Source organism: Tribolium madens, unplaced genomic scaffold (genome assembly GCF_015345945.1).
Source record: "Tribolium madens isolate multiple individuals breed KSU strain unplaced genomic scaffold, Tmad_KSU_1.1 Scaffold_3;HRSCAF=73;Tcas5.2_LG2, whole genome shotgun sequence".
Classification (NCBI taxonomy): domain Eukaryota; kingdom Metazoa; phylum Arthropoda; class Insecta; order Coleoptera; family Tenebrionidae; genus Tribolium; species Tribolium madens.
The window spans coordinates 6,635,475-6,655,637 of NW_025401006.1; the positions used below are offsets into that span (position 1 = coordinate 6,635,475).

The following is a 20,163-nucleotide window of genomic DNA, read 5'->3' on the forward strand; positions in this document are numbered from 1 at the left end:
TATATTAAAGCTCACGACAGTGTAAACGATGCAAATATGCTTAAGGCTGTTTAAAGTTGCGATAGGACTCAAACCCTACCCTCCAAATTCAAGAAAGTGTATCGAATTTTTTTGCAGAGATAAAATTAAAATCAATTGTTGAGCCGGAAATTACGCTTGAAATTTTTCAGCTGAGATTAATTAATTTTGGTTGGTCACATGGAGCTGAGTGCTGCCAAGCCTTTTACAAGAACTGATTAAATGAATTTAATTTGGACTCATTTGGACTACGGCCAGAAAATTACGATTTATGTTGAAAAATCTTAATATGGACGAAGGTTTTTCGAAAGACTAGTCGAGTTGAATACAAGAACACGCTCGAGTTAATAATGGTGGAAACGGACATTCAATAACTTGTGAACAAAGATGATTTGGGAGAAATGTCGAGAATCTTTGCGAAAAGTAAATTGTTATATGTATTTATGCAGACAGTTGGAAAATAAACGCTTTGCAAAGCCCACACATGATGAGACATATTTTTTATAAATAAAAATAAAAGATCTAATTTTTTTATCTTGTATGTACCCTACAAAAATTTTCTATTAATTGAAGTTGAATACAGTATAATACAGTAATCACCAAACATTTTTCTACATTTATAGACATAAAGTTGCAAAATATAGTTATGTATGTTGCTTTTTGAAAAAATGTGTGTTAGAAACACTTTCATTGTGATACGAGTTATAAATGCACAAGTATTACAATGAGAGGTTGTACATGCGTTTTTTTCCTATTTTTTTTATTGAGCGCTTCTTAAATTGAATTTATTATTACATTTGACTGTTAAAATTGACTTATGCGGTATCCATATCGCTTAAAAATAGCTCAAATTGTGATTTTTCTTATTTCAGATGGTGTTTATAAAATATTTGTAGTATTCATTGTTAATTTAACAAAATTTTGGAAAATATTTGAAACTTGACTTTTTGAAAATCGAATTTTTCAAACATTGTGTATTACTAATCATCACCTTATTAGGGCAAAAGTTTATAAATTTTGAAAAAAGTACGTAAAACGTGCAAAATAGAATAAATAGCATAAAAAAACTTGTTTCAAAAATCATTAGTGGGAACTCGTTTTTTATAAAACTCGCGCTTCACTACTCGTTTCATAAACCTGAACTCGTTTCCACAAAACAAAAACACTATTTTCTATTTGGGCGTCACAATGAGCATTTTGTAAAACTGAAAACAGTTGTAATATTGTGACTCTGTTTTTTGGAGACATTTTATGCAATACATTGGCCATCACTGGCCATAGACTGTCGTTTTTAAGTGAGAAATTGTTGCAGTTCAACGTATTTCACCGTAATTTACGCTATTTTCGAACAATTTGGATACCGCATATGTCAAATGTCAAAAATTTTAACTGTCGCGTGTTACAACTCTCATTGTGATACTTGTGCATTTGCAACACCCGCCACTGCGTCGCTCGTGTTACAAACTACTCGTATCACAATGAGAGTGTTTATATATAACACTTGTTTTTTAATATACTATTTTATTCACATGAGATGAGTGTAATAATGAAAAATCTTTAAAAAGTTCTTCAAAGAGTCTTTAACAAGCAAAGTAATATTGCATTTACTATAGTTTATAAATTTTTATTTCTAAAAGTTTCATAGTCACCCTAAAACAACTATAGCTTTTCCAATATCAATATCATTAAATTTTAAGGTTCCAACAACAAGAGCTGATTTTGTGTGTTTAGGTCTTGTTATTTCGCTAGTTTTATGTGAGTGTGTTATTTTATTATTCTATAAATTGTCGTCACATCGAGTTAATACGAGTATTCCAAGTACCAATTCGGTTAAGTTTTGATTACATTCAGTCTTGTACTTTAATTACACTTAACTAAAATTACCTTCTCTTCATCGTTGTATTACAATTAAGTTATTTCATTTTGGTTTCTCGGTAAGATTTTAGTTTCAGCAACTTCTGAAACTCCACTTTTATCATTTTGGACAGACATCTGTCATGTTTTTCACTTTATAGAAAAAATGTTGCGAAACTTTACGAGTGTTTCCTCGATTTTACCCAGTTTTACTGTTTCATGGAAATTAACAGTGATCGATTTTGTGTTATTCAGAATTTATCTCGCTTGGAAAAATTATCAATTCTGTTAATTAAACCATTTGTTTTTGGATATCGGAAGTTATAACGCATCACGGTTATGAACCTGTCCTTCCTGTCTAAATAAATCGATAAACTAGTTCCGATAGCTGGGTTATTGCTACAAGGCAATCTAGACATCCAGCATCGGCTTAATCCATAAAGTCAACACAAATAAAATTATAGGATGGAACGCTTCAAAGCTGATCTGTCGCTGGATCTAAATTAACTAAAACCGATATGTAATGCTACTAATTCAAATTTGAAAAACTACTGTGGGGAACTAATCTGAAAGCTGGTTTTGATTCGGAAATCAGAGCGCTTTCTGGGTGACATGTCTGTTACAAACTAACATTTAAATGAAGGCAATAATGTTCAAACCTCAAAGATAGTCTTATTTTTCACTAAAAATTTTACAACATTAATTAAAGTCTGAACTGTATCCTGGGATATGCAGGTATGGACATACATTGCTTAAAGTTGTGAAAATGTAGAACTTTATCCAGAATATTGTATTACGATAATAACTACGACGTAAATTTTATACATGACGTACAACCAGATAAATTATGAAAGTCACTACAGACAAATGCATTGTTAATTATGTTTGGAACCAGCAAACTAATAAAACAAAACACAGAAATGCACTTGTGATAAATTTAAAATATAGTTTTGGTGTTTCCGTTTTAGAAATTCTCAACGTGTCGATTTTAATAAATTGTGACAGTTGACCGACTATTTGTAAAACAATAAATTTCTAACCTTCGATCTTTTCTATTTCTTTCGAGGCGAATTTGTGACATGCATTTAAATTAAAACGTGACACGCATTTATTACTTTGCAAACAATTTTTAATTGAGAAGGTGGTGTAACGACAAAATTGTAAGTCGAGTTATTGAGAGGACAAAGTCATAACATGTCACAACAAGATGAATGAGTTTGCAGTTTTCACGAATCATTTTTTATTGTAATATGTGCCAGAATGACACGGCTATGATGCGAAAGCGATGAAAATTTCAACACATTATTGGGTTAGCGACAATTTAAGCGTCTCGAAACTCGTATCCATTTCAATTTGTTGAATGGAACATGAAATATTTATCGACCGCACTGCAACTTTTTCCAACATTACATTGAGCAAAAATTAACAACAAAGTATATGAGTTGTGAAAAGTGTCACAGCGTGTTTATTTTTTATAAAAACAAATTTTATTTTGAGTCGCCATCTGCGTGTTTACATTAAGGTTTCAGTTTTATTGCAGACTTACAGCAACTCTTGTAATTTACGGTTGTGCTATTTAAGTTTAATGGGGTGTAGCATTTATTTATCTGCTCACACTTTCACAAGGTATGATTAAAATTTTGCCTTTTTAGAGTGTGTTTAGAAATTTCCCTTTTTCTACGTCAATGTATTGACACTCGAATCGAGTGGATGTTCACAGTTTCGAGTTGACGGAATGAGAGAATTTTTGCTCGACTCGTTCTGATTGATCAAGCCACTAGTAGCGTTTCAAATGTTTTTAAAAGTTTCCGCAAGGGCGTTTGTTTCGCAAGAAAAGCCCTAAATTACAAAGCGAGAGCGAATCTGGGTCAACGATGCAAATCACCTTCGCTACAATCCAAACCACCCGACCACAAATCTGTCATACGCTTTGCCACGGATGCAAATCCATCAACGCTCTACAACCATTTCAACAAGGCAAAAATTGCAGTCGGGATGTGCATTTCATGCAATCGAACACCGAGACAAGTGGCAAAAATGTGACCAGGTAATTTGCTGTTCAAACAGCTCATTGAAGCTCTCGAAACAGATTTCCGCAATTTATTAGGCAACTAAGTGTCCTATTAACAAGGATTTTGCTTTCGGGTATGAAAAATGTTAAAAGCTGTTTGTGGGATTTTAAGTTTAATATTTTAATATATCCATATGTATAATTAAAAGTCTACTTTAAAAGTGTCAACGTCAAGTGAAATTGGTAACCAGAAATTTTTAAAATGCCAATATTGCCATAAGGACAAAGGTTTCAATTTTTTTTATACCTGCATCATAATCCTAAATTAAAACACTCTGCAGCGTGCGTAATTTGGCCTTGATAGCACGCTGAAATTTTAAAGTTGTCTAGTTAACAAGAAATAGTGAAATGTCTGGACCAATTTCAACGTGAAAAAATGTACTTAACAACGTAAACTAGTAACCGTCTCTACGAAAACAATTCACAAACAACCTTTGAGAATTTTATTGTGTAAATTCACATTTTTTCAATACTCATAAAAGATCGTAAACGAGTAGGTATAATAAAAAATAGCGTATAACACTCATTTATAAGCGCCTTTAAAACACTTACGACGTTAAAAGCACTCCGCTGATGCGTCGTGCTCTTAAACCCGTCGTGCGTGTTTTAAAGGCTTGCTTATAAACTTGTATTATAATATACTATTAAAATCTCGAAAATTATTTTAAAAAAGTGACAATTACGGCCTATCTATACCGGTAATTTACAAAAAGCTGATTATATTGGAAATTAAAAACGTTAAATTTATCAAATAGTTGTAAAATTATAGCTAAATGTAAAATATGCCAGAAAACTCGAATGCGTTCCGCAAACTGGAAAATTCTGCGTAACGTATTAAACGCATTTTTTGTGATTTTTTAAAAATAATAATTTTAAAATTCTTTTTTTTAAACACATTTTTTCAACACATTTTTTCGTTGCAAAACTGAAAAATAATTAAATTAAATGCTGCGATGAATAGTTTTCAATTATAAGCTTATATGATTTTTAATTTTGAGCCGTTTGAAGCCTTAAATTCGTTGATGAATAGATTGTTTTTAGACAGGCAAGGCCGCTGGAGGTTCCGGAAGTACAGTATTTATAAAACGCAAAATGCAATCTAATTGTCGGCTTTCAGTCACAAGCACAAAGGTGACTATTGTGTTTGAGAGAATTCACACTTTGGCAAAATAGAAATTGGCTTTTGCGACTTACCGGAAATGAGGTGTTTTATTTAAACTTTTTTGTTAAAACTCTGTAAGTAATAGAATGATAAAAAACAAATTTTGTAATTAAACATAATTTATTTAAATAAGAAAAAATCAAAGTTTACTATCTAAATTAGTCTCGAGTTATTTAATTTACATTTTAAATTAAGTTATTTATGTGTAAACTTTATTTTAAAGAAATGTATTTCAAGTCAATTAAAAAAGAATCAAAAATTAAAGTTCTGTAATTAAAATTTTTTAAAATTGCGAATACCTGACAAATTGAAATATTGAAAAACTTTCTTTCGATTTATGAAAAGCTAAAAATTTTCCCGTTCAAAAAATATTTTTACCCACTCGTAAATAACATGCCGATTCTGTAGCAGTTCGTTAAGCATCTGCTATCTGATTGATTTATGGCACCGTGATGTAACTGGAAGTGGCCACTCTCCCCTTTTGCGTACATTTTAGTCAAAAACATAATTTGCTCTACTTTTTTTGTTCATGGAGATTGTCTCAAATATATGTGCAAGTCCTACGAGGCTTAGGTGACATTTTTAGAACGGTTGAGAGAATCACGTTATGGGAACATTCTCTCCGATACTGATGTATTGTATGCATCACAATCCCTTGCGACCCGTCAACATTTCATGGTAGTGTTTACTTTGTTCTAGCTTTAAATGGATAGGTGAAACTGAACGCTTAATGGCTTCCTAATTGCGACCGAGTAAATAAAAACGCTGAAAAACTCAAAGGTTAAATTACCGAAATTAGAATAATGAAAAAATACATTATTCATAACGGAGGGTTAATACGAAATGGGAGGGTGACTTAAATGACTCAAATTATTGTAAATTCTGCTGATGACAGCTCATCAAGACGCTGCGCCTTTCTTATAAAAAAAATTACTCCAATGTTAATGTTTTTATTTAAAAGTACTTGTATTTTGTCTGAAAACCATTTCAATAGAGACTGGGGAGCAAAGTAAGTTCTTATCGTTTGAAGAGGATCAGATTGAGCTAGATACAGGTGTGATAGCTAAACTGTTTTCTACATTACTTCTTTGCACGATAAGAAACCTTTTTAGACGAAGGTTTGACGATATTGGGTTACAGTTTTTCTTTAAGTAAAAATAGTATGTTGCGTTTAAATAAATAAATTTCTGAAAATGGTGGATGCGCCGGGCTAGACTAAATCTGAGAAAATTTAGTTAGTTTCTAGTTAGCCTAATTTTACCTTATCTTATATGTCAATAGTGCCTTATTTATGACTTTAACATGATATGAAAGTTGCGTAGCTTACAGCCACTCTACTATGAATCAGTATTTTCCCGGATCTTCCCATTAGTTGATTATTTATTAATTCTTTCCATCCGCATCTACCTAGAGGATTTTGCGATTTGGTTATGTTTGTCGACATCAATTTCTTTTTTTTTCACCAAAGCTCGTCTAAAGAAACAAAGCTCACGTTTATGTAAATTGGATTTAAATTTATAGTTGGTCTGAAGACAACGCACAGGAAAGGTGGAATATGACAAACGGTGAGAAGGATAATAATTTTATCAAAGCACGTCTACGTTTTCCTTACAGATGTCGATATTGTGCTGATTGTAACCTGTGACTAGATTTGCATGAAATAGATCACACCGGGATTGCTTGGGGAAATCGTTAAGTCTGAATTTGGGCAAAAACCGGTCGTAAATCCTGAGTGTTTGCAAGACTGCAAAATTTTGCCACTGAAACTTGCACTTAATACACTAGAGCGTTTATTTTTGTCCCGAAAATCGAGAAACGTTCCGACATTTTCCAATACGTCTTTATGGGCCGTAATGCGAATTGTAGCTTCGCGTTTTTCCAAAGCTTGGCGGTTGGGAGAGTCGATAGTAGCGCTGAGGTCGTAATCCGTACTAAATAATTCAAGAGACCTGTATGCGAGATCCCGATGCGACCGCGTAAAGCGTCCATGGGGCGCAACTGCTCGACGGGGAAAAAGCAGATTAGTTGTCCTGCAACTTGCAGAAAGCTAAAGGTGTTTAGGGAGAATTGCACTACTTTTATTAAATTAGGAGACAATAAATCAGGTTTGTTTTTTGCGAATTGATARACGAAGAGTTTTGAGCATGTGCCAACTAATTTGTATTCGACAAATGCGGAAATGTTTGTGATTGTTAGTAAACCTGTAATTGAGAAGTTTGCCAACAAACAAATAAAAAATAAATTATTTCGGAAAACACACCAAACGGTGTTTTTAGAATTCAAACATCAAAATGACTTTAATGGTAAATAAATAAAAAAATAAACATAGAAAGTAGAGGAATAAAAAAGTAAGAGCAGGTTATTGGTTGGCTCTTTTCCCAAAATCCGACACTGGTTGACAAAATGCGTAACCTCGTCCGAGTGTCTTTATAAATATATCATTCCTGACAAGAAATGTCAGTGCCCTATTTTACATCATGTTGAGCTATTTGTGACAATTAAAATTAATTAGTCGTTGCACAAAATTTGTCCTTGCAACCCTTGTCTTGTTTTTTGCTCACATTTAATAAAAGCTTGGGTACTTAAAGCTTTTAACAATTTGTAAAAGAGATAAAATTCCAGCTGTTTGTATCTGATAGTTTTTCCGGCGACGACCTCGTGTTCTGTTTAACCTCTCTCGGCTCCCACGGAGTCAATATCCTGATAGGTATCATTTATCGTCGGGAGTGATGGAACTGCAACCATTTGTCCTTCAATAAATTGGATTGCGTCTAAATACCTGATTATCCAGCTCCAAGATTAGATTCCCATTCTGGTATTATGGTTTTATAATTCCTGCAAGTATCATCAAAACTTACAACGAGCGTTGATTCCGACTAAAAAATTGACACTGTGAGGCTCACACCTGCAAACAGTAAACCAATAACCTTTTTTAGCTTCTAAAAGGATTTGAATGGGTTTGAAAGAAATTTGTTTTTGTCCCTAGTAGGACCGACTGAGATTTTTTACACAAACGATGGACGGTGATGTATTCTTAGTAAATGGTAAAGAGACAGCCGTGATGGGAATTCTCGAGGATTGTCTGACACGTGTTATAACGCACCGCATGCTTGAATTAAATATTTCACAAGAATTCGCTCTCTCGATATGTTTTTATTGGTCTCACTTGTGTGATAACAATAGCTATGTTTGTTATTTTTTTTTCGGAGAGTGATAACTCCAAACTCTTGTAATTTATTTAGATAAGAAAAGTTTTGCTGTAATTTCTTTCTACTTGAGCAGCAACATGTTAGGAATGTATCTCTGGTGGTTTATGTGCTCTAATATGTGAATCGATGCGATTCCAATTTAAAACGAATGTGCGAATCGGGGTAAATATTGCAAAACCAACACAAGATTGTTTTTAGATTGGTAAACTGGCTGAATCTATTATGGACGATGTTGTTTTGAATAGAAATTGAATTTTTACCATTTCGACTTTTAGTAAATTACTAAACCGCTTTTTACTTCACTCACTTGCTCGAAACTTTTACAAATGTTTTCGTCTTCACGAAAATGTATTGTTCTAAAGTTTCAAAGTTACAGGCGTACTGAATTCCAAAATGCTAAACATAAATCAAACATAGAAGGTTTCTTTGTTGATTTATGAAAATTAATAAAGCAACTACTGGTAGAATTATTCTTTAGGAATTTATTCAGTATTTAAAGAGTCTAGTGAATTTCAATTAGGCACGCAGCAATTCAAAGTTTTAATATGTATAAACAAAACTTAACTTAAAATATTAATCTAATTTAAATTTTACTCAACTGGAGTTTTCGTAATTTATAATATTTATTAAGCAACTGTTTACACATAGTAAATTATGAATTTGTATTTAATTTTATTTGTTTTTAGTTTTACAGTGTAAATAAATAAAGGTAAAATAAAAATAAAATTGAAGTAAAAGTTATTTGTGGGTTAGTTATGGTATAAACATAAATACTAAAAGATTATTTTCTTAAAGTTTCTTAATTGAGAAATTAATTGAGAAAAGAATTTTGCAAATGGACAAATATTACAACTAATATTAGTTTTTGAGTGTAATATTATTAATTGGTTGTTTGTCCTAATATTTTGTTGTTTTATGGAATGCAAATAACTGCACTTTTCCCAATTATCGCCTTCAATTAAAGCAAGAAACACTTGTCACGTAAATAATGCCAAGCTGACGTCTTCATACTCGTCTTTGTGCTCACTGAGGTTGATAAAGGAACCATCTCGAGATAGTTGAGTGCATACCTGCCATCATTAAAGCACGCTTGACATGAATTCAATTTCAATTGATTTTACTGGGACACGGTAAATTCCGCGGCGAATATCAAGATGAGTGGATAGCCTCTGCGTAAACACGTCTTGATATGTGTTTTTACAGTTAATTTACCACTGCAAAGTTTTTTCAGGACTAACGACCATGTTTTCGGGAGTTTATTTGTTGTACATCGGTTAATGAGAAAACGCCACAAATTTTATCAAGTTTGTGGGGATTTTATGGTCTATTTATTAGCGTCATTATTATGAGGCTATAATTTGTAAGATGTTTGACCCAAGATAGGGGTGAAAACCCTTTAAATTTGACCAATTTTGTTCAGCGAATCGAACAAAAGTTTTCTCATAAGTGAGAGTTTTTTAATATGCTGAGCCAAAATGAAAGAATAAAAGATATTAAAACAAAATGGTTGTAACGTTTGGGCAATTATTTAATGTTTAATTTTAAGGTTAATGTCTAGGGACTGTTTATACGATAAAAATTCGGACTGACGATAATTAAATATTTAACTCGACGAATTAACTTTTTGTTGTACAGGTGTTTGGGAAAAGTTTTGATGGATAAATCCCGACTTTAAAACTGTCAGGACAGCATTAGCGAGGTCTCAATTAAGTCCTAATTCTGGCAAAGTTCTATTTTGTGCTTATGTTTCAATAAAACTTTGATTTTGTTTCAGAATTTAAAGAATCAAATAATGACAACAAATTTATGGGTCGAGCAAGTAAGTTCTAATTTCTGCTTTTTTACCTTTAATCCTCGGTGTAAAGTGGCCAATAAACTAAATTAGCTTGCAATGCAAGCTGAAATCGCTATTTAAATAATTCCGTTTTATTGGCTACTAAAACACAAAGGACCGCTGAAACAAAATTTAATTAAATGTGGTTTTAATTCAATTGCCTTTGTTTGTAGTCGTGGTACGACTACAAATTGAGGTGGGAACCGAAAGAATATGGAGGGGTCCACATGCTTCACGTTCCTTCGGATCATATATGGAGGCCGGATATCGTCCTATATAACAAGTAAGTTGCTTTATATGTCTAATTAGTATTTTTGCCCATTTTGTAGTCACAACAAAGTGTTGCTTTTCAGATCTCAAGTATATTTCTAACCGCTTGCTTCAAGTGTCCCAAAAAATCTATAAAGGTGTCAAAATTTGAAACGTTTTTTATGGCACAATTATTTTTTGGCTATAACACAGCTTTGCTCCTGATTATAAAATAAACGTTTGTAATATTTCTTTTGGAGTATTTGCATGCGTTTTGTGTAAAATACATAATAAATATAAGTTTGTGTAGGAAATAAGACTGTTATTAATACTAAAACTTTCCGGTATGCGGCTTCGGACTTTTATGATGAAAATAAATTTCATGCTACATAAAATATGATGCTGTCACAGAAGCTTATAATTCACACGGACCTAAAGGATAATAGTGAGATAAGGTGAAGATGTGTTCAAGTTAAATCCGTGATATTTTTGTCTTAAAGCGAGGTTTTATTCAAAACAAAGAGAATCATTAGAGGAGGAAATGAAAAATTATCGCTTATTTTCTTTCTGTTGTGAATCTATTGAGATTCAAGGAAAATGTTTGTTTTAATCTGGATTTATGACGTGTATTTAATATTTTCACGAGAACCAACGCAAATTCTTGAACACAAAGATTTAATTCTCTTTAACGGGAAACTGAAATAATCATTTCGCAATGTCACGCTTATTCCGGTATTACATTTTGGACAAATTCCAACTGTTTCTCCTGAGAAATATAAATTCAAAACTTTGCAACAACTAACACAAATTTAAATTATGTTTTTTTTGGGCAAAATTAAACTAAGATTAACGCTTACTCAAAAAATAACGTTGCGAATTTTCCGATGCACTTTCCATATTGCCTTCTTTATAGCTCGGCTTTTTTCCCGTATTGCCTCATATTTTACTCTACAAACTGTATACCACTTTATGTCAGAAGCTTGGGCAAAAAAAAAACCTTTTAATGGTCAAGGGATAGAAAGTTTGACTTTAAATTGGATTTTTTGCTTAAGACGATTTTATTCAAAATTTTCAATAACAGCACTTGCCAACTTCTCATGACCAACATGTTTACGAGCTTAGTCACTTCTATATTTCAGTGTCGTCATTTCTGCTGTATTTGAGTTGATTACTCGACAAGGATGAATTATTTGCCTTATAGAAAAACTAAGAAGAAATGTGGGGCACGTTTGCCCGTATGTATCTCTTTACAGAATTGAGTTTCGATGTAACTAGCTTCGAGAACCGATACTTTGACTAGTTTCCCCTTCATTCTGCTTACAGACATTTAAAGTTATTGAAGGCATTCTTTCAGGAAACTGTTAGTTTGACAAAGAAGTTGAACAAAGTTCTATAAAAAATGTCTGTTCTGGAGAAGACGTCCGGATATCGATTTGTTTCTGCAGTTTACCAATCATTTAATATTTCGTAAATACGCCTTTACTTTAAACGCTTCTGTGATTAATTTTCATGTTATACTCCAAGTTTCATGCTAATTAATTATAGTGTACAAGAATTTTTATGTTCCTGGTGAGATACAACAAGATTACCTCGCCTGGTATTGATTTATGATTTGTGAGGGAATTTGTTAAGTTAATGTGCTAAAATTTAAGAAATAAAAATGTATATTTTTAAAATTCAATTTGCGGTACAGAGCTACGCATTTTCTTCGAAATTGTTCTTAAAATTTCATTCAACTGTCAAAACTTTATTAATAATGTAAAGGAAAAACTAGTCAACGTTTGATGTTCACGCTAAGCTGCTTTTCCCAGTGTCAATTCCACCATTCGAGCCAAACAATCATAAAAGCAATTTCGAGCGATTTAACAACCACTTTGATCACCGATATAGGTTTCCATTTCATTAAACACCAATTGATCGTTATTATAAACATTGTCTTAACTAAGAATATTAGATCCAAAAGCTGTTTTCTAAAATTGTATAAACATATAAAAATTGTATTTCTACTTCAACAAAATGCTTCTGGAAGTGAGGCAACTATTGCACGATTGTTTGATGCATTAGTTACCTTTAAGGCCTGCATACTGACACATGCTAATGGCTTAAAATTAATCATTAAACGATACATTGCTGGGTAATAGCAGACCAGGGAACAGAAATCCTCTGGTATATTAGCAGCGTTCAGCATAAAGTGTTGATACGTTCACTGACAGTAACTAAAGTAATTTACTGGAGTATCTCTTGGGATAAGTCCTCCCACATTCCCTTTGCTATTTTTGTAATTTTGTTTTATAGAATTACGACCTGTCTTTTGTCCTCGAGATTGAATTATGCCGAGTAAATATTGAGAGGAGTCACTATGCAAATTTATTCCGAATATATTGAATTAATACAGGATTTCTGTAATTTTGGGTAAAAACAGAACGAGGCTACATGTTTATTAAATTAAGAGCGGGGGCTTCCATAAATGAATAAATAGTATACGTAATTGAACAAGTTCTGTATTAAGAGGGATGAATGCGTCGGGAATATTGTTAGGGCGAGATGCCAATTAAATTACGAAATTATAGGGTATTTAATGACGGAATGTGGGGACCACAGACATGCTAAAAGCGAGATATCTTGGTTAGGGGAACGTCTTATCCTCTCAGGCAGCATGAGTTATTATATTGACATTTAAAATATACTTATGAATTTATAACATATGTATCCTCGAGTTACGAATAAAAAATAAAGGAAGCAAAAACAACCTCAAACAAATTTTTTCTCATTCTGTCAAAAGTTTTTATTTGTATACTAAGAGAGTCAAAGAGAAATTACGGTTCTTGCTTGACATATGATAAAACTAATTGGATTAATGGCTTGCACTAATTACAAGACTAGTTCCCTTGTGAAAGATGACACTATTCACCGCTAGACAAGTTTTAATCTTCCTCAAACCCATCAACGAGTACTTGAATTTCTCAAATGTTTTTTTCTTGTTTTCTTTCCTCTTGATCATATTTCACTTTTGTTCATTTATATTTTTAGTAGTGTTGACGAAGATACATCTTTATGTAACATAAAATGACATCGATTCAAAGCTTGGGAATTTTTCATTTTTTGAGTGATAAATATTTATAAAAAGTAAAACGGATCAAATGTCACTAAAACAATTTTATTATTATGGATACTGTTCCAAGTTTTTGCTCCGGCTTACATATATTTTCCATTAGTGGAGTTTCATCCTTCGTAAAGTCTTATTAGCTCGAGTTGCTTTCAGTTGTGTGATCGCATAAATAGTCTTCATGTAAAATTGCTCGCGTCGTATATTGTAATAAATACTAAAGAACTTTGGAGTTAAAAAATAATTACAGCTGAAGTTTTAATTCATTTTAAATGCAAAAATCAGCTTCTTGCTGATGAAGTAACTTTAGAACGATTTTCAGCGTGAATGAACCATTATTTCCGAAAGCTATATTTCAGAATAATAAGGAAATTGCATCTTAAGGAATTACGGAACCTCGCCGAAAGCATTTGTTATACCTGACTGGAAATTCTCTTAGATGTATTACCAGATTTTAATTGCGTTTAAGGAGGACTTGAGAATTGTCGCACATTTTTCTCGACGACTCGTCCGGGTAAATATCGATTTTAGTGTTTAGAGGGAACGTTCCTGTTTTCTCAGATGGTCGAAAACCTCATATAGACAACTTCAACGACTGTCATTTAACTTATCTTCCTTGTTCCAACTGCTTAGTTTAGATTACCGTTCAAAAAAGAGAAATCCGGTCATATTTGCTCAGAAATACAAGGATCTTGTTAAAATTTAAATGCGTGTCCAAAAAACTCACCCTCTTAGTGTCATGATTGCTTCTGAACTTTGACTAGAGATATATATTCCGAACGTTGAATATTAAATGAAGAGAAGTAAAATCCAAGAGGGAACATTTTTGTCCTAATTATTAATTATTTCCTTGCACCAGCAAGGCGTGGTTTTTGGACGTGAGGGTTTTGATCACTGGGGTGGTGATGGAGTGATGTACGTGATAAAGACACTCTCTGTATTTTTTTCGGTGTGGAAATACGTGAGAGACAGATTTAACTCTCACAAATCTCACCATTTTCAGCCGCTTTACTTAAAAATTTGCTGAGTTCTCATTAAGAGATTCCTCTGGATTATAAAAGTATGAAACTTCGGGTGACGTAACAATTAATCAGAGAGTTAGGCGGAAGCTGAATTAACTTGATGTTCTCGTAATAAAAGTGCTCGTAAAAATATTTCAAATACCTTTTTCGTCTGATTAAAGGAGATACGTATGTAAATTCTTATTAATTTTGACACCTTTATATTGCGTCCCATTTCCTCGTTCACAATAAATACGAGTGACAAGAGCCTCTGGCCAATAAAACAAGATCATAAAACCCTCCGGAGCGACTTTATCGCACCCCAGTTATGTCCCTCGAACTCCCTGTCACATTCCTCCACCTTCCCTCGTATTTATTAGCACAACATACGTGGACCAGTTCCAGTTTTCCTGTTGTGAAATGTTCAGAAATCGACTTAGTTTATGTTAGTTTGTGCGGTTGCTGGTCGTTGTTGATTGCCTTGCAGCGCGGACGGGAACTTCGAAGTTACCCTGGCCACCAAGGCCACCATCTACCACCAAGGTCTAGTCGAATGGAAGCCACCAGCTATATACAAGTCCTCTTGTGAAATTGACGTTGAGTATTTTCCGTTCGATGAACAGACCTGCGTCCTCAAATTTGGTAGCTGGACTTATGACGGCTTCAAGGTAGGTGCATGGCCGACGACTGGAACCCATTTTACCTATCCTAGTTACGGATTCTACCAGATTTTGTCATGTGTATACCAAAATTTCTAGACACCACCCACTCTTACTCACGTTGTAGTATTTGATGAATTGGGAGGTTTTGACGTCGTGTGAATTGAGAAAAGGAGCAGATGGCACGTAAACACTGTGATCTGAAAATAGCACGGCACTGAAAAGAGTTGGATAGGCGATCAGTCGGCACCGCAGATTTATGATCATCACATGGCAATCACGTCACGTAAATCAGCTTCAAACGGTCGCGATCAGCTCTAAATTCGCTGGCCTCAAGTGAATGGAGTCATTTTAGATTATCCCGTTCTCTGGCCATTTCAAAAACAGGTTTAATAATGCAGATATGTCATAAAGCAAAGGGCGAGAACGAGTGCTGGTCGGAATAATAAAGTTACTCAAATCTGTGTGCAGTTGGAGTATTTTATTTTATTCAGCGAAAACGGCAAGCGTGTATAGGTGTCGGAAAAAGAGTTGGTATCGTTTTCGGCTTAGGAAGAATACTTTTTGCTTCAAACGCGTTTGGCTTTTGAACGAAAGCTTTTGTTTGTGGATGTGTCTGGAAATTTTGGTGGTTATTTCGTACCTTTAAATCAAGCCCAGATGTGTAAATTCACCCGAAGGTAATGGAGTTGACCGATGGCAGTCATCCCCAAGGTTGTGAGTGCGTGAATCGAGCGAGAGCACTGTCAGTGTGTTTTCTTGCAGCGCCGACGGCAACTATGAGGTCACATTGATGACCAAAGCTACCGTCTACTACAACGGCCTTGTGGTGTGGCAGCCGCCCGCGGTTTACAAGTCCTCGTGCGCTATAGATGTAGAATTCTTTCCGTACGACGTCCAAACATGCGTTTTGAAGTTAGGAAGTTGGACGTACGATGGGTTTAAGGTTCGCGTGGTGTTATTGTTAACTGGTGTTTGTTTAGAGAAATGCGCTCCCTGTACATATCGACTGTTTACACTTGGGAAAGGTATAAAATTAACAAAATTCACACTATATATACTCACTACCGGGCACTGCTGGGCGGGTAAAACAAACAAATAGATGCATGACGGAAATGTCAAGCGGACGATAATCGATCTCTGGGACACACGCGCATTTACTTACTCGACCAAAATTAAACCCATCGTCATTACTAATGCCCCATTTTTACATAGCCCATTCAATGGTGATTCAAACTACGCGCTTGAAACGACACAGAGTCGTCTCTCAGTCATTACCCAAAGTTCAACAGATGGCGATTCCAGTTAAATACTCCACACATAAATCCGTCATTCCAGTATTTAAACACCAAGCAGCGGCACTGAAATTGAGTTCGCTTGTAATTTTAAAAATGATATATGCCGGTCTATTTCAGCTACTGTGCACAAAATATTGCAAACAGCGTTTGATGTATCGAACTGCTTTTTAAATGTAAAACAGTTTTGGGAATACGTTCGCATCCCTATGACAATAATGCATCTTTTGTGATAAATTTTCTATTTTAAAAATGGTTTTGTTTTTTATTTTTAGCGCTGATATCGTGTCATTTTTAAAAGATGAGTTTTTGATTGTAGATTTTTAAAATTAAGATTACCAGCTGACTGGTCATTAAAACAGACAAAACATTCCTAAAAATAAAGTCTTATAATACAGCTTTCAAGCTTTTTGCTGAGGCAGAAACCGAAACGAAGAAGCTAAAATATGAAATTCGTTTCGCTGAAAGGAACGTTTCAGAATATTAAATGCGTTTTTTATGAGAAATACTCGTATTTTACCACAATCGCGTTTGATACAATTTTTTAGTGATAATTAATTGTCATGCATGATGATTTTAATTACAATGTAAGAGAATGTGCAATAAAAACCTAATCGAGTCAACCGAGATTTCCTGTCTAATATTGTAGTTTTATCATGTTTTAATAAAATTTATTTATTCAATTTGTACAAAATTAGTTAGGTAAAATAATCATTAGCTGTGGTTTTGTACAAGCAAGTAAAAATGTTCTAAACATGTTTTGGTCATAATACACCTAGATTTAATTACATTTGTGTTTAAACTGTGTAAATTCATTACTAGCAAATTTTACAACAAAGCATGTTATTTGGCAATTTTACAGTCAAAGTAAAATAATACATTTGATTAACAATACAAAAAATAAACATAATTTACGTTTGACTATCCGAAAAACCGCAAATTTAATGTGAATGATACGTAAATAAAAGTTTTGCAGTTTTAGTTGCTGGGGGCTTCAATATAACTTGTTTATTTTCTCGCAATTATAAACTAACACCTAACAGACAGGCATCAGTTCTCACGGGCCATTTCGCTTAATTTTGATTTTGTTGCACGATTTATTTTCCCTCGCAGTTACTCGCGTCTTAAAGCCGAAGATCCATCCGAGTTCCATTCATAGCTTGTAGATTGTCTTAAAATTCCACGGTAGAGTTCACCAGGGACCATTAACTTATCCTTAATGCAGTACTGGCTTAGATTAAAACTTTTATTGACTGGGCTATGAGAGAAGTTTGCATGAAATTGTTTTGCTTGAATGTTGCATGAATCGTGTTGGCTTTTCAATTGATATAAGTAATTATTTTTCGGCAGTGAAGCAAGAGAATCGTTTTTGTTTCGTCTATTGTTGGCTCAATTCAATTTTTGGGGGAGCCATTTTGTTTCATCGGTTGTCGTTTCACTAGGTTCAAAGCACTCGAGAAAGCAAAGTTCAATGAATGCATGCACGAGTTTGCACCTTGCTGAATTTATAGCGTGTTCAGTCTCTATTAAACGGTGGCCAATCGTTAAAAGTTCATGCAAAAGCTCTCATTGTATATCGATAAGACGAGAGAAGAGTTTATGATTAAGGACGTCAAGCTTTAGTGTGTAAAGTTTCCAAATGTAAAGTCCATTAAGTCCATTAATCAATTAGTCTTCAATTGATACAACTTTGAAAGCTTGCTGGGTATTCTCCTAGAAGAATCTGTATTGTGTGAACTGCAATTGATTTGTCAAGAGAGTAAGGGCTTCAGTTTATGGCTTCCGGGTAGCCATATCCTTTGCCCTGAAAGTAATTCACTTTTTAAAAACAATAAATAATCTCGCCGTAAAAATTCTGAAACTGTTTTTGGATAATTATCCACTTTCCCTTTGTGCTATTTGCATTCAATTTGCTTAAAAGTGATCCAGACGAAAGAATAACAATATAAGCAGATCAATAGAATAAATTAGTTCCGAAGAAAAGCTGGAGGTATGTAGAGACGTTGAATCTCGTTTGCTTATCCCAGTTATTGTCTCTAATAGGTTTTAAATTTACATTTGATGTGGCAAGCGTGTTGTCTCACGATAATACACTTTAAAACGCTTTTTAATTCAAATCTTGATATCACAAGACATTGAAACCCATTTACAACAACTGATATTTAAATGACGCTAATTTCGACACGCAAATAAACTTTAGCAATAGATTGCGTTTTTTTTTTTGGAATTACGGACGTAAATATTTCACTTCTGTGTTTAAATAATAAACAAACAATGATTTGTTTTGTTTTATAATAGAGCGGAAAGAATAAATGTGTGTAATATTCGGAGACACCAGTAACTTACTGTCAAATATCAAGTACCAACTAGAAGTTAATTGCATTACCGTAAAATAAATTGCTTGAAACTTGCAAAGTAATTTGCATCCTGAAGCCTCGAGCAAGATATGTCGTTAAACGATAAATGCTCAACATACTGTGCATTTATATTTTATAGCAATAAAAGTGTCGAAGTAAAAAAGAAATAATTTTTAATTAAAATGTACGAGTTTCAATTCCCAAGTATTTTTAGATTCACTTTTTTTCGACTAGCAATTTTATTTTTCAGCCACAATTATTGTGATGGAACATCGCGAATTAAGTTACGACCATATAATAAGCTTATGTCAACTTTTTTCTTTTGTTTGAGGAGATAAATCTGAAGTTAATCAAAACGGATATTGCTTTTTAGCTTTTGAATAAAAGCTAAATTAGTTTTTGTAGATTGTAGTTTAAAATGTTTTAAATAAACTTATAAACAAAGTAAATTAATTTTTTTAATAAAAACTGTCTTATTGTTCGTTAGTGGTAGCCAAACGCGCATTTTTGTCGTTATTGTAATTTTTGATGGTGTAATTATTTTTGTCGCACCACAAATTTTATACCTTTTCCATTAAGGGAGGTTAGTGTTAGATAGTTTCGGTCAATGTTAGATAGATGTCGCTTACGTTGGCTCTGCGGCATGCAGGCGCTACCAATTTAAAGGAAGAAATTCTTGTAAACTATGTTTTGGTAAGTATGAAAAATGACAAAGTACGCTTCACTTAATTTTAATCATCGTAATTAAAAGAAATGCCGGTGTATACAGAAATAATGGCTTGTCTTGCGCTTCGTGCTTTACATGGTTTTCTGTAATGCTTTAGTTTATATCAGGGGTTTTCAGCTGCGATATTAAATGATCTATTATGTCGCTTCATTACTCGCCTAGCAAAAACATTGTGACACCCGCTAAAAAATTGAATTAAATCAAAATATAAAAATACACAAATCATTGCACGACTTTGATTTTGGTTGGAAATTTTGTTCGCCGCATGCTCATCTCATTCATTTGAAATATTATTACGAACACACAAATTCGAATTATACCAAACTTAGTGTAATTGAAGAGATATGTACAAATTTCGAGAGAAAAGATAAACCCATTTTTCCTCCAGTAATTAAACTGTGGTTAAAACTTCTAATCTAATCATCTCGTTATAACATCTACGTTTATAGTATTACATTTAACAAGTTTGAGCTTTTAATAACTTTAAATTTGTTTGGGTAAAATCTTAAATTGGGTTTAACTTTGACAAATCGATTTGTATTGAATTGTTTACACTTATCTTCTCAATTAAGTTTTGACGGAGCGATTTACTAGTGAATAAATGATCCTATTACATCTATC

At 33.4% G+C, this 20,163-nt stretch overlaps 1 protein-coding gene and 1 long non-coding RNA gene across 7 annotated transcripts in view; one reads left to right on the top strand and one right to left on the bottom strand.

The window, feature by feature from the left end:
• Positions 1-20,163, top strand: part of LOC123007894 (acetylcholine receptor subunit alpha-like) — a 32,473-nt gene that overhangs the window by 5,506 nt on the left and 6,804 nt on the right. For 2 of the 6 annotated variants that reach the window (XM_044403393.1, XM_044403395.1), the window contains exons 2-4: positions 10,089-10,133; positions 10,322-10,431; positions 15,929-16,109. In XM_044403393.1, the coding sequence (XP_044259328.1) occupies positions 10,089-10,133; positions 10,322-10,431; positions 15,929-16,109 (336 nt within the window). Of the gene's footprint in view, positions 1-10,088; positions 10,134-10,321; positions 10,432-14,991; positions 15,173-15,674; positions 15,844-15,928; positions 16,110-20,163 lie in introns of those variants that run through there. The other 4 variants (XM_044403392.1, XM_044403394.1, XM_044403396.1 and 1 more) reach the window with 3 other exon arrangements.
• Positions 13,054-15,443, bottom strand: LOC123007897. Its single transcript, XR_006412896.1, has 3 exons — positions 15,284-15,443; positions 15,130-15,225; positions 13,054-15,071 (listed from the first exon to the last, which is right to left on the bottom strand). It is a non-coding gene; the product is annotated as an uncharacterized LOC123007897 (long non-coding RNA).